The sequence below is a fragment of the Paroedura picta genome, chromosome 9 (assembly GCF_049243985.1).
Source record: "Paroedura picta isolate Pp20150507F chromosome 9, Ppicta_v3.0, whole genome shotgun sequence".
Lineage (NCBI taxonomy): Eukaryota > Metazoa > Chordata > Lepidosauria > Squamata > Gekkonidae > Paroedura > Paroedura picta.
In genome coordinates, this window is record NC_135377.1 from 67,417,498 (window position 1) to 67,432,842 (window position 15,345).

General features: G+C 40.1%; 1 protein-coding gene across 1 annotated transcript in view; it reads left to right on the forward strand.

Annotated features, from left to right (window-relative positions):
* The window catches only part of TMEM170B (transmembrane protein 170B), a 30,363-nt gene extending 15,409 nt beyond the window's left edge, over positions 1 to 14,954 (forward strand). Inside the window, exon 3 of the mRNA XM_077353203.1 lies at positions 4,648 to 14,954. Within this exon, the coding sequence (XP_077209318.1) occupies positions 4,648 to 4,778 (131 nt within the window). The 3' untranslated portion in view covers positions 4,779 to 14,954. The remainder of the gene's footprint in view (positions 1 to 4,647) is intronic.
* Positions 14,955 to 15,345: the final 391 nt, after the last annotated feature.

Genomic DNA, 15,345 nt, shown 5'->3' on the forward strand with positions numbered 1-15,345 from the left:
GCCTTCATTTTGAAATCAGGAAAAACAAAACCAAGTGGTGAAATGGCTCATAACTATTTAAAACTACCAAGTCAACTGTGGATCTGTGGTGCTCAGCTTTTAGGTTTAAATGGTCTTAAGAGGCGAATTGGCCAAAATTTTGGTAAATGTTCAGGGAAGGTACCTTGTCTGAACATCGATTGAGGGGCTCCAAACTGAACCAAGTTTGTACTGAGTTTTGGCTCATGAACCAGTTCATGCCTATCCCTAGTTAATAGAACCTGTTATTTTCATATATACATGTTCATATATTATGCACGTTCTTTATAGAATTAGTATTTTTGGAAAAGGGGACTCTTCTGTAAACTGCTCAGGGAGTGGTTTCAATAATTCACTTAAGGGGGGGGAGCTGAATCTGGGATACGAAACGGGCCAATCGGAAGACGCGCAGTGGGCACCTTCCAATTTGCCCCTTGGCCCCTGACTGACAACCGAGGGGGCCAATCGGAAAGCATGAAGCGCCTTCTGATTGGCCCCTCGACAGACTGCCTCCACTACAAAACAGTCAGGAGGTGCAAAGTGCCTCCCAACCCACCAGAATTCCAGTCAGCCTGCCAATGGCCCCTCACGTCGCTGGCTGCAGTGGGACACACCAAATGTGCCAACGCCACTGGCCTTAACAGCCTAAGGAACAAGAAACGACGAGGAACACTGGAGCTGCTGACTATCTTCCTTGCCGGTACAGAGATAATGTTATGCCCCACTGACAGAGCGGGGCAAATCCACGGGGGGTCAGGGAGGGAGGGACGGAGGTGGCCACGGAACGCTCCCCAGGCCCCACAGACTGCGGCCGCCACCATGCAAAGGTGGGGGGTGCACTCCTTGAAGCCTGGGGACAGGGTGAGATTCGTGGGGTGGGGCCCAAGAATGTTCCGCAGAGCATGCCCGCTGCCTCGAGGAGGTGGTGGGTGCACTCCACGGTGCCTGGGGATACGGCCAGATCCGCAGGGGGGGAGGGGGCCTGGGAACAGGAGAAAACCGGCAGGGGCCTGGGGACCCCCCCCCCCCCCGAGCACACCCACGCCCTCCCTGGGTCGCTGGCTGTGCTCAGCGCAGGGGGGAGAAGCCCTTCAAAGCTCGTCCTTAGGGAAGGGCTTGGAATCTAGTCTAGTATTTAATAAAGCTTGAATTTTTCTTGCTAGACATGCCAAATACTGGTTCTTTTATGTGTTATATACTGTAATACACGTATACATATGAAATACTTTTTAGTGTATGATAATATGCTTAATGAAACTGTACCGGTTGCTGTTTTTTGATGCCATGATACAGTGTCGGAAGGAAGCATGAAACCCCCACAAATGTTAAGTGTGCAATGGGTATGAAAATACCAACATTGCATTGCACTTTTGCATTTCTTTCTGAGAAGTACAGTATTTGCTGGCGTATAAGACTACTTTTCCCCCCTGAAAAACATGCCTTCAAGTGAGGGGAGTTGTCCTATACGCCGGGGGCACTTCAGTTGGGATAGACATAGCTGCCCATAATGGCCCATAGTACTGTACTGTAATGTAACAAACTCTATATTTTGAGTGGAAATGTTGGGGGGTCGTCTTATACGCCCAGTCGTCTTATAGCCAGCAAATACGGTAGATGTTTTCAATAGCTGCTCTTGCATTATTGTCTCTGAAGTCAGTTGTTCTTTAACACCTTAACATCTAATTGTTTCCAAATATTGAACCTTGGGGAACCCTTTAAAAGCATATTCTTATGCTGAAGTCCTTTGTTTCAATTCAGGCTATTAATCTTTACATTTTGTATTATAATGTAACATGTATACATTCTTTCACTGAAGGAATAGTTGTTAGAGAAATCCAAAGGAAAGGGAATTTCACAGCTCTGATGGATGGCAAAGCATTCAGTTAAATGGAAGCTGCTGCAATGTGGCTTGTTACCATGCCAATTCAGGGTTGGGCAATATTGGTATCAGAATTAGCTGCATCATAAACTCCTCATAATCAATATTAGGGGTTCTTGCATTACAGTGCCAGTGCAGCATGGACAGGAACCACATTGCTTTATTTCTGGCATCTTGGAGGTAACTGAAATTGGCCACTATGTAAAGTGCAATTGCCATTCTAGTGTCACTGATTTTCACTATTCCTTATTGCAAAATATGTGTGATGTCTTCCATGTACAGTTTCACTATTTAGCAGCCGTAAATCATATATAGTAGGGGTAGTCAAACTGCGGCCCTCCAGATGTCCATGGACTACAATTCCCAGGAGCCCCCTGCCAGCAAATGCTGGCAGGGGGCTCCTGGGAATTGTAGTCCATGGACATCTGGAGGGCCGCAGTTTGACTACCCCTGATATATAGCCTTATAACCCAGTTGATGGCATCTAAAAAGATTTATCCTTAGAATTTTAAAGTGCTTAATTTTGGCTGGATTATGCAAATGAGTTCTTGGAAATCAGTATTACTGCTTAAATCCAGAGGGTAAGGCAGGAAGATGGAAATCCAGTTAGTGTTACAAGCTCTTATGGCATAATACAACTGTAATTAAGCACTGAAATTACATTGATACAGTTGATTATATTAAACCCCAAAATATTGGCATTTCCTGATATTCCCAAATCTCAATATTGGTATGGTTTTCTGATTTGGTAATATTTGGAAATCTTTTTTTGTGTGTTCATTAAAGTCAATGGCGAATCTATCCTGGGTCTGTTCAGTGGTTGGGAGGGGAGTTGTGGTAGAGGCACCAAATTTGCAGTATAGTGTTGGAATCTTTCCTCAAAAGAACCCCCCAAGCTTCAAAAAGATTAGAACAGAGTGTCCAATTCCATCAAAAGGAGATAACACTGTCCTCTGTTGTTTCCACTGTGGGGGAGGGATAGCAAGTTAGTACAAGCCCAGCAGAATGTCCCAGAAAATCTTGGTTATAGAAAGTGAAGTATGGTGGGGGGCATTTTTGCAAGGTCAGCAGCAGAATGAGTACTACCGTGGCATTGCCAAAACCCAATAGGACTACAGTCAAATCTGATAATTTCTGCAGTAAAAAAAGGAGGGGGGGATTTCTACAAGGTCAGCAGAACCAGTGCTCATCAGCAGAACCCAGTGCCATTGTGGCAAATGGACATCAGTCAACAGGACTGATGTCAAGTGCAGAATTTTAACAGTAAAATAAGGAAACTTATAAAAAAACATTCCGTCAAATCAGCTGCTGTCTTCACTCTTCTCCAGTCAGTCAGGGTCTGGTCTGAGGTTCATAGCAGAGAGTCTCTCAGGCAGTAGGAGTCAGGCTGAGAGTAGCAGTTGAAGTCAAAGCCAGTACAAACTCTCCAGACCTCTTTCAGCAATGGAGTCTGTCTCAGCCAGGTCCTTGCTTTTAGGCTCTTTGCCCATCCACAGAAGAATTTCACACACAAAAAAATGTTCCGTGATAGGCTGAAGAGCAGTGTTTCCCCCTAGCCTAAAATCCTTTTTCCAAAATTGCCACTGCTCCTTCAGGATCAGTTATACCAGTAGCCGGTCAGATTCTGTGATCTGTATTTGGCTTTAAAATACCCTAAAAATACTGGTGAGATCTTTTCCAGGTATTTTTTCAACTTGATACAGTTGATTGTACACCTCTGGTTTATACTGACAGGCAAAAAGTAGGCATGTACTTAACTCAGCAGTTGAAATCGCACTGGCTTAAAAGTGCTTAACTTTGACCAGGTCATGTCCATAATGTGAGCAAGCATGTTGTTGTTGTTGGATTTCTAGCCCACCACACCCCTAAGGCTCGCGGCGGGTGACAACATGTAAAAACCCCATAAAACACCTAATACATAAAAACACCTAAAAACACTCCCCAACTCACCCCACCTGATGGCAGCGGAACTATCGAGGAAACCAGGGATCAATGCTGGATGTGGGAGGGGGGGGGCAATCTAAAAAGGGGAGGCGCCAGCCTCAATCATAAGCCTGGCGGAAGAGCTCCGTTTTGCAGGCCCCGCGGAAGGATGGTAAATCCTGCAGGGCCTGCAGCTCCTCCGGGAGCTCATTCCACCAGGCGGGGGCCAGGACTGAAAAGGCCCTGGCCCTGATCAAGCCCAGACGCGCCTCCCGGGGGCCAGGAACCACCAGTAAATTAGCCCCCACCGAGCGTAACGCCTGGTGGGGGGCATAAGGCGCCAGGCGGTCCCTCAAGTATGTGGTTCCCAGACCGCAGGGCTTTTGCCACACTTTCGAGGCCTTTGCCACACTTTAATGAAGTATGTCATTGAAACTAATATTATATTGTCTCGAATTGAAAATATGATTAGAACAGTATTTGCCCAAATGCGACTTCCTCCTCATGTTAAAGAACCCTGAGCCCCTACTGTTCCTTGGATCGGGAGATCTTTGCAAAGCATGTGGATATCTTGTGTGGGGGGGGGGGTACGGGGGGGGGTATGCACAGATTTCAGCCCTTTCCTCCCTCCTTCAAAAACAGAAGCACTATTTTTTGGCATGCGGCATTACAGTAGTAGATAGTGCACCTCTAGGTCTAGCCCATGATGCTGTTGCAGAGTTTTAAAGGCAAGCTCGTGGTTTTCGCTATGTGTGTAAAAGTATTTAGTACTATTGAAGAAATAATTATTGTAATCATGTAATTTTTTTCCCTTGTGATTTTTTTAGGTGCGGCCGTAGCTGGAATTTACAGAGTAGCCGGGAAAAGCATGGCGCCATTAGAAGCACTGGTGTTCGGAGTTGGGCAGACAGTACTGACACTGATTATTTCTTTTTCAAGAATTCTTGCTACACTTTGAATATTCTATGAAAACTTAGTTTATAAACAGGAAACTGTCTGTGATGAAGTTTCCCAGAAGTGCTTTCAGAGACTGATGGGGTCGAACTGCTGATGGATTGCAAGGGAAAATACTTGGTATGTGACCTGCAAAGCTAGAGGTCCCACCTATTTGGAAAGGACTTCCTTTAGAGTCCAAAAATGATTCACTACTGCACTGCACCTAATGTGCCTCTGTCACAGGCAAGGTGTGTTCAGTTTAGGTGAAGCTGCAAGACAAAAAGCACCTTGTGAAGCTGCTAATTAGGCGTATGGTAGGTGATGCGATCACAGTTCTTAACAATATTGAAAGAAAATACAGGGGCATTTCTGAAGAATGGATACATGTGCCAAATGTGAAACTGATTTTATTTTTAAAAAAGATAATGTGACAATTTAAATGTGTATTAATTGAGTGCTGCACACATAATTCAGAAGAATTCAGGTACACTAGCAAGGTACCTGGCAAAAACGTACTTGAGTTTTAAATTTGTGTGTGAGCATTGCTAAGATTCAGTGACTGTGCAAGTACATGAATGTGATTGACCTAGTACAGGATATCTTTATGAAGGGCAAATAGATCATTAGAACAGAACTCTTCAGTAATTTGCTTATGTGCTGTTGATTTTTTTTGGTCAATGTATGATATATCCCAAAATGTCATCATAGATTGACACGCCAGCTGTATGAATTAAAAACAGCTTACAAAATGAAACCTACATTATCCTTAAACTTGATTCGCTCCCCCCCCCTTACCCTAGCCAAGGTCTTCTGTGACTTTCTAAATATACTTGCTGTTTTTCTTTCAGCAAACCAGTTTCATTGTTCTTGTTAAAAAGATGCTTTGATCAGTAAGAGCTGAAAAAACATGTTTACTACATGGCCTAATCTAAGCTGCCAAAGGGATACTTGAGAAAACTCAAAAGGAGGGAAAGTTAATGTGATTATACCAGAATTCAGAACAAAATAGCGACTGATAAATTTGTTTGTATCAAGAAGTACACAATTTAAGAATCTTGTCTCTGTTCCTGACCATTAAATAGCTTTGGAGTGGTTATATTTGATTTTCATGTTTAGCTTCCTGTAGATATGTTCTGTATGTTGCTCTTTTAACAAAGGCAACGGTGGTGTGAATTTGTTGTCTTTAACATTAAATGTTAAAAGTAAATTGAGAAAAAATACAGAACAATACCTAGATAGGCAGATGTGCATGCAGAGAATGAATGAATGAATAAATGATACCTTTGGGCTGATTCACATATTGCCCTTTAGGTGGGGGCACATGTAATCATCTGGAAGAAGGGAGCAAGCTAACTGGAAAGTCCACTTCAGCCTTTACCACAGATCCTTATAAGCTGCTGCTACTCACCTACCACAAACTGAGCCACCTTTTAAACAGCACCTCATTAGCTCTTACTATGACTTCTTTTCTCTAGAGGAGTGGCAGCACCAAAGGAGCGTGGGCTAAACAAGGCAGAGGTGGAAACTGGCGTGGGTGGGGAGAACTGTAGCTAGCATTGCCTCCATTGGTTGCCAGCAGAAGAATGGCAGTTTCCTGCTGGTTGCTAATAGTAATGATGGATGGCTTCATTTCCCATGCTCCTTTTCTAAGAGACATTGTGTGAATCAGCTCCTAAGTAGCACAGGCACTCTGCTTATTCAGGCATCTGTAAAGAAATCAGTGTCATGGCCACATGTTGCCATGAAGGCAGAAGTTAATGCCTTCAGAAACCACACTTGCAGCAATAATACTCCTGACAGCACAGTGCTTTGTTCCACAGCCTTTCTAAATATTGTGATAAGCATCGCAATTTATATTCATATACAAAGAAATTGCCACTAGATGTTATTTTGCTTACTTTGCTTAGAGATCACATTTTTAAAAGAAAGTGGGTTTTATTCCTTCTTGATGCGTGTTTTATAATGATAAGGCCCCCGCATATTAAGGACCTGCATGCCTTTGTGGGTGTATAAATGGAGCGGCTGCTTTATTGTGAGCTTGCAGAGCTTTGACTGCCAAAGCCACTGATGGAAGCTCCGTATTTACCCAATGTTCTGAGTCAAGGCCATTAAGCTTTGAGGACCAGATTAACATTGAGATTCCTAAAGAAACAATGGACATATTTCATTATCTTTGTATCAGGTACCTTTTGTAAATACCAAGGTACATTATAAATAAACAGTAGTATAAAGTGATATTTAATTTATAGTGCCTTGAGTATATATTAGGAGTTTTCTAGCTCACCATCCACTAATAGCTGTTCTGCCCCCTGTTGTTAGATGCACTGTTGGACAATGTGGGAGTGCTGTTTATAGTAAAAAAACAAATAGACAAGATGAAAATTGGCATATTCATTCTAGTACTACCAGTTCAGGTCCATGCAGAAAGGTCTTTCTTAATTCTTACTTGGCACAAATATTAAACACTGTATATCTTCAGGGCTTTATAGTTAGAAAATAGCAGTTTGCTTTCCATATTTTAGCATCAGAACATGCTGTTTGCAACACTGTTGTGAATGTTATGTGTGAAGTGGTTTTATGTCTAAGTGTAATAATACTCTGGTACTTTAATAATGCGATGGATTGAGCACTTCTCAGGCCCTAGTACTGAAGATAAAAGCTGTGTGAATTTCTGTTGACTTTAGGGCTATAAATAGAAATGTGTTTTTATGTCTGAGGGTCAGATACTTCCTATGTTAGCTGTGAGTGCCTGGCAAAGCTCTAATGGTTTTCACAGGAAAGAAGTCCCATCAGTATTAAGACTAGGCTGGAAATAATTTATAGTCAAAGTATATGCTTTGTTTTGAAATATTGCAATATATTTATTTGTTACCAACAGTATAACAGATTCTAGGCATGGGCATCTTTTTAAAATGAAAAAAAAGTGTCCTTCCACATGAAACTGCAACAAAAGGAAACTAACACAGATCAATCATGTCAGGTAACATTCAAATTACATGAGATACTTTTAGGATAAATCAATGTCTATGATTGCTTCTCGCTTTCTATAAAAGATGGTAAGGAAAGTTTTCTATTACAGACATTGTTCTTTAATGGATATTAAAATGTATGTTGAAACAATGGGCACCAGTAGTGAAGAAGTCTCTGGCCTCAAGTCTTTGAATGGGAGACATCATATTTCCATTATACATGGCATTTTAAAACTGATCTCTGTAATCCAACAGGAGCAAAATCACTGAGGTAATGTGTTCCTAATAGCAATAGTCTTATTCAGTCTTCAAGTATGTTCTTCATCTGCTGAAAGTGGTTACTTTTACAGTACTAGTCTTGTTTCTACAAGATTATAGAAATACGTTTTGTGTCAGGGTAGAATGATTGTATGAATGGCATTAAAATGATATCTTTAGCTGCTAAAAGAAATGGAGATTAGTATACTGATCTTTAAGACATTTAGTCTGAGAAAATAATTGAATAAACTCCTCAAGAAGCTGTCTTATTGTTAAAGGAATCCAGTATAAGATGTATGCAGTACTAGTGTTTAACCAGTAACCTGAATTGCCAGGGATATTTCAAGACAGATCAAAATCTCATGCTATTTAAGATGAACTATTCAAAATAATCTTTGGTTTTCCTTTTAAAAAAAATCTTAGGCTTCAAGAAAATAGTAATGAAGATCTAGGTATTTTTATTTAGTTTTTCAGAGCTACGAATAGTATCTACTTGGTTTTCATTTATGAACATATGGACCAAAGAGGTGGTTAGTATGCATTGTATTTATGTGTAATATAACAGCCTAAATATATTTTTTCTTGAGTAAATCTGAGGAAAGCAGTAGTGTTTCCTCATCAGTTTTGCACTTTGCTATATTTTGTTTTAGTATGATGAACTTCTTTCTACTTGAAGCTTGCATATTTTTGTCGCATTGTAGTAATACCAAGCAATCAGCTTTTGGTATGATTAAACTGATTTTTAAAATTAGTTATGTTTGAAATTTATTAGCCTCTTTTCTTGGATAACTCCATTTATATGGTCTCTTTCCCCCAAATGCATTTGAACAGATTTTGTTAAATTCTTTCTTTTGTCCATGCCATAATCCAAAGTCTTGCATAATTGCACAAAATGATAAAAGAAGTTGATACCCTGATTCATTACAGCTTTTTTTTTTACAGTGGCTGCAAAAATATTCACCCCCCCCCTGGTATTTATCCTGTTTTGTCATGTTACCACCTGGAAGGAAGGGGGGGGGTAGCACCATTTGATTCTCACAACATGCCTGCCTCTTTGAAGGTGCAAAATATTTGTATTGTGACACCAACAGTACTTAAGACAAGAAAAATATTGTATTGGTCCCCCTTGCTATGACACCCTTAATAAGATCTGGTCCAATCCCTTAACTTCAGAAGTCACATAATTAGCTAATTAGGATCCATCACCGTGCATTCCGACTGGCACTTGATCTGCCATAGGTTGTCTGTATAAAGAGACCTGTTGTGGAAGGCCCCTATCTCTGCAGCACCTCTAAGCAAGCAACATGATGACCAAGGAGCACTCCAAACTGGTCAGAGACAAAGTTGTGGAGAAGTATAGGATTATAAATGTATATCCCATGGAGCACCATTAAATCCATTATAACAAAGTTGAAAGAATATGGCACCACTAAAAACCTGCCAAGAGAGGGCCATCCTCTGAAACTCAGACCAGGCAAGGAGGGCACTAGCAGACCTGCAACAAAGACACCAAGGATAACACTGAAGAAGCTGCAAAGATCCACATGGAAGATGGGAGTATCTGTCCACTTAAAGCCATATATTCCATGGAGTGGGGCTTTATGGGAGAAAAAAGCCATTGTTTAAAGAAAAGAATAAGAAGACACGTTTGGAGTTTGCCCAATTACATATGACTCCCCAAACACATAAATTAATGTTTTCTGGTCAGATGAGATGAAAAATGAACTTTTTGGCCAATCTGGGTAACACCATGAGCAATTCCACAATCAATAAATATAGTGAAATGCTTACCTTATGAAGACACCATATTTTTGGTGTTTTGCATGACGTCATCAACCTCCCTTGTCCAACCAGCAAACCTCAAGCAACATCCGCCATTTTAAAGCACTAATTGGGGAACTGCATAAAGTGGATTCCCCAACGTAAAAAGCGCCAGCTACAGGAGAGCAACCAGCAGGCCACATGCTAAAGAAATGTATGGAGATGAAGAAGTGCTATCTTTCCCTCCAATGTCCCGCCCTCGCAGCCGTTTCTCTCTCCCTTCTCCTGGGGACAGGTTTTGGTTTTTTTAGAGCAAACTGCCTGGAGCAACAAATAGGTGTTCAATTGTGCAGGCAAAACCAAAAAGAAAATTTCCCCAAAGTTGTCAAACAAAGCATGCCTCTCTAAAGCCTTCCCCCCCCAAAATCAGGAATGAGATTAATTTTGTAAAGATTCCATAAGAGGTGGCATTATAAACAGCACTAGGCATCTATGATTAGATGTGTAGGTATTTCAATTGAGAAGTTTTACTTTTAAAAAAATTAGTGGGCATCGCGGACCTTTTAAAATATTGTGAAAGGGGATTGGCTGCCTGGCTTGATTAAAAAGTGTGTAAAGCATGTTGCTCTCTTCTGCCATTTCAAGCAGTGCTTGCAGAGTAAGAAGCGCGAGAAGGCTACAGATGTAAGCGAGAGAGCCAGAAGGTGAGGAATGGCTGGGGGCACGATAATTTTTAGCGCTACGCCATTTTGCTGGTGTAACACTATTTTTTTCAATGTGCGGAAATGCTCCATGTGTGGCACAAACCCAGCCCCAAGAACACCATTCTCACAGTGATGCATGGTTAAAAATTGGCATATCAGAATGTTTTTCATCGGCAGGGACAGGAAGGCAAGATGGATGGCACTAAATACAGGGCAATTCCTTCAGAAAACTTGTTTCAGAGATTTGAAACTGGGACAGAGGTTCACGTTTCCAACAGGACAGTGACCCTAAACGTATGGCTAAAGCTACACTAAAGTGGTTTAAAGGGAAGAATGTTAAATGTCCTGAAATAGTGGAGTCAAAACCCATACCTCAGTCCAGTTGAGAATCTGTGGCATGACTTGAAGATTGCTGTATATTGACACTACCCCATCTGACTTGAAGGTATTAGAGCAGTTTTGCCTTGAGGAATCGGCAAAGTGGCTAGTTGTGCTCAGCTGACAGAGGCATGTCCCAAGAGACTTGCAGCTATAAATCGCAGCAAAAGGTGACTCTACAAAGTATTGACTTGGGGGGGGGGGGGACGAACACTTACGCACAGTTATGGTTTCTGTTTTTCTTGTCTTGGGTACTGTTTGTGTCACAATAAAAAAACAAACACACATACAACCCAACTTCTGTTATGTGACAAAACAAGACAAACACCAAGGGAGGTGAATGCAAGCCACTGTATGTGTTCATTGTATAGTGCTGCTCCAAGCTTCATCATGTTTCTGATCAAAGTTGGGATGGGAAAGAATGAATTCTGAAAAACTCCAGTTCCATGTGACTTATTTGTAATTCTCGGGGGGGGGGGAGGTTTTGGGGTAGTTGATTGTGTTTTAGACCAAAATGAAGAAATCCAAACTGATTTTTTTAAAAAAAACAACAACAACCCAGCAAACTATCATATTTTCTACATTAATACTACCCCCACAGAGCAGTCATTCTCTCACTGGTCTTTGTGTAATTTAAGAAACAGTTACTTGTTTCTTATGTACACCTGTTTTCAGATCCCTAAAGTCATGTGTTCGTTTTGGCAGCATCACTGTTTTCCATGAATGAAAAGAGAAAGATACACCATTCTAAATGCCTGAAGTTTGTCAGGTGCCGAGGAATCATGGGAAATTGCTTTGAAGTAATAGTCCGTGAGGCTGTTGTGTGGAGACAATTTTAAATTCCTCGCCATAGTGCCTGCCTCCACACAGCAAACAAAATGTATTCAGTGGCTTAATTTAGAGATTAAAACTGTTGCCATACAAACACAGCCATTCAAAAAAATTGCATTTGTAAGGAGATAATACTGTGGTTTACACAGTAAGCTGCTGAGTCAGTGACTCAATAATGGAGGACCCACTGTATGAACATAAAGTGTATCAAGGCTCAGAGGCTTATCCGAATAGTCTGAAAGAGACTTGAAAGCTTTCAATTATCTATCTAGATTTCATTTCCCACTAACTTTGAATTAAACTAGGCAACTGATATGATAAAATTATTTCAGTATTACCTGTTTTCTGGTAATATCTATCATTTTGTTCATAAATCACAGATATCCCTCTGGGATTGGGAGGAATATGGCATCTTTGGTTTGTAGTTAAAATGAATTAATGTTTTTAATTCACAACATACTTGTTAAATACACTTTGAGGTCTCCTGTTCCTTGGGATATTTTTCATTTTATATACACTAACTTTAAATAATGTTTTTTAAAACTGGGGGTTTTAGTTGGAGACTCCTTAGGACTGCAGTCAAGCACACTTACTCAAACTTATCATCCATTCTGGAATTCCCTACAGTCTGTCCAGTCCAGGGGCCCTGGTTATTTTTTCAAACCATGCTCCAGTTCAAAAGAAATATGCTCAGTTGTGGTACCTCTTGGTGGGTATACAGGAGAACCATGTCCACCATAACCTACATCTCTGTGGGCAGAATCACTGTGTAATGTTATTCCGTATTTAGAATCAGGGTTCTGTTAAGTCTGTGAGGCTTTAATATAATTTATACAAAGTATTCCTATGATATTGAAGCCTACACCTATAATTTAAGAGATCAGTTCACGTTAGAATTCTGAAACAACTGTGAATCTATAAGCAATTAATATTCGGGGGGGGGGACCACTATTACACTTTGTACTCAATTTCTGAAATGCATACATTTAAACCAAGATCTCTCCACTGCTAGTAAACACACTGCAGCCGAAATGCTGGAGTTTTTTTTAGTTCTCTTGAGTTCTATTTTAAAAGTGCTTGGTTTTATTAGGGAAAAAGTGTTTAGAGCAGTGCTGTTCTTCATGATCTGGTACAGAAAATCATGTAAATAGTTGTAGGAGGCACCATGACAAGTATCTGTTTCTTGCAGTATTTTTTCATTCAAAAGTTGCATCTTCTGACAGGTTTGCAAACTTAAAGAATCTATCTGTGCACAGAGTTGATCAGAACAGTAATTTGATTTTAATTGTTCAGTCACAGTAATCTTTCATCCTGTAAGATGAAAGACTCTTGCATTCTGCAGAGTTAACAAGTGTAAAGGGTAAACTCTGTGTAGCGTTGTTTCAAGGAGCCATGCCTTTGATAGGAGCATGTGTGTCCCGTATTGCAGGCAGACCCTTCCTTTCTAGTACTGGTAAAATGCCTTTCAGTGGGCAAGGGATGTGCATAGATGGAAGGGAAATTTCTTGCTGCAATTCCTGGACTGTGTGTAGTGAAAACAGATAGTGTTCCCCAATGAGGTTCCTGTCAGTGGAGCAGTATCAGCAGTAGTGCATTTAATGCAACATTATTTCCAACTTCAGCATTTTATTTAACATTGGAATAAATGGAATTCATATATGTGGGAGAAAGCAAAGAGATATATTCAAAGTGACCATTGAAATAGGGCGTCAGTGATGCCGAACAAAAGGACCTGATCATTTCTATATGCATATATTGTGAAATACTACGTAACATAATTGGGATATTTCATAAGTCTGAACACTCATTTTTAACTAAAATAAATTTAAATTTATTTAGCAGTTGTCCTAAACTGCTATCAATGGAGTGGGCAGTTGTACCCTTAAGCAAAATAACACTTGCTTTAAAAATAAAAGAATTAAGCATGTGGTTAACTAAATGCTGTAGAATTCTTTTGAGAATTCTTTTCACCACTGATATTGCTTATGTGGTAGTACAGTTCTGTCTTTGCAGCAGAACTGAGAACTGAGATGCTGTTACACAGACAATTTTCTAAATAATGCATCTGAAGTTTATTAAGGCAGTGTATTGCTGGCTAAAATTCTCCATCATTTGCAAGTGTTCTTTTTGAAACTGTTTAATTTCCAGTGACTTCTAAAAGTGCAATTGTTACATGCTGCTTTTTAAAAATGGCAAGTTTGTCAAATACTGTATAAGGTATCTGACACTGTGGTCCAGAAACCAATCTACTTGATTCTGAAATAATGAGAGCAGGACAATTATTCAGTGTGTTTCATGGAACTTGGAGTACTCAGGATTGCTTTACATGGGAACATTTCCTCTTTGTATGTGTTACTTCTGTGTGGAATGCTATGTGGACTGCTTCACATGTACATTTGCCACTTTGCTTATAGGGAAGTGATACTACTTAGGGAATAGTTACATATAAAGCAGTTTGTTGGCTATGCAAAGAGCCTGATGAGATTCAAGATGCTCTTTACAATAAGGTGTTCCCAACTATTTTTGTTGGTTGGGGTCTTTTAAGTTCATTTTTTAATTCTACTGCTCCTCTTCATCCCACAAGAGAAGCATAAAAAGTAGAAAAGCCTAACTCCCAGGAGAACCTGGTAATTAATAGGGATTAATAAATTGAATGAAAGTTGCTGTCTGGACAACAACATTTCTGTGAATGAAACTACAGACATGTTTGGAAAATGAGGATAAAGTACTGTAGCTCTGATCCAATTGAAGGGGGTTCCCTCCATTGAAGTGTGCGGGGAGTGCCCATGTGCATGCAGAACTCTGCATGTACAAGGATGTGTAGTAAAGTGCATGCAGTGTTCATTCTTACATTGGTTTACCCTGAGAAATCTCACTCAAGACTTTACAGTCAGATTATGCCAATCTGGGAACATAATTTGTAGTGCATTCCTAGACAGAGTTATAACCCAAGCCCACTAAAGCCAGTGAATTTACAAGGGTGTAATTCTGTTTAAGATTGTACTGTTGATGTGAGACTTGGTACTTGTAGAAGAATATATTGTTCAATGATAATATTTTCATTATCCTCCTAAAATGTATGTTGCAAAATAATGTGCTGGTATATATTGCATGTTTTGTATAATAGTTTAGATCTACTGAAAAGGGTTAAGACGTTTTTTTGTGTGTGTGTAGAATATGCTGTAAATATTGTACACTATTTTTAATTTTATAAAAGCAGCTTTTTTAATTTCTCAAAATATGTACAAACCTCACTGTAAATAACTTCTAGTACAAAATAAATGTTTTCCATTGAAATGATGGCCTTTGTGATTTGGAAGAGAGGCCTTGGTATTTTCCATGGCACTTTGATTTTCTTGAAATAATCTCACTGTTCTTGCTGAAAATATATCTGTCAAACATATTTAAAATGAATTGCCTTTCTGAAACTTGGTACTAAAGATGATTATGAAACATTTGAATTAAATTCAATGAAACAATATGGAGAGCAGCCAGTGGTTGCAGGTTGCTCTCCTGAGACCTAAACAGGGGATTTGTATTTCCCATCATGCTGCTGAAAGACACTGCAATCAGATCCTGCAATTTCTTCCTCCCACTTGGGGATGAATGGAATGACCCTATCCTTGCTAGAACTGTGTCTGCTGACCATTTGGAAATGCTGCAAGCTTAACTGTACATGTTTTTCCAG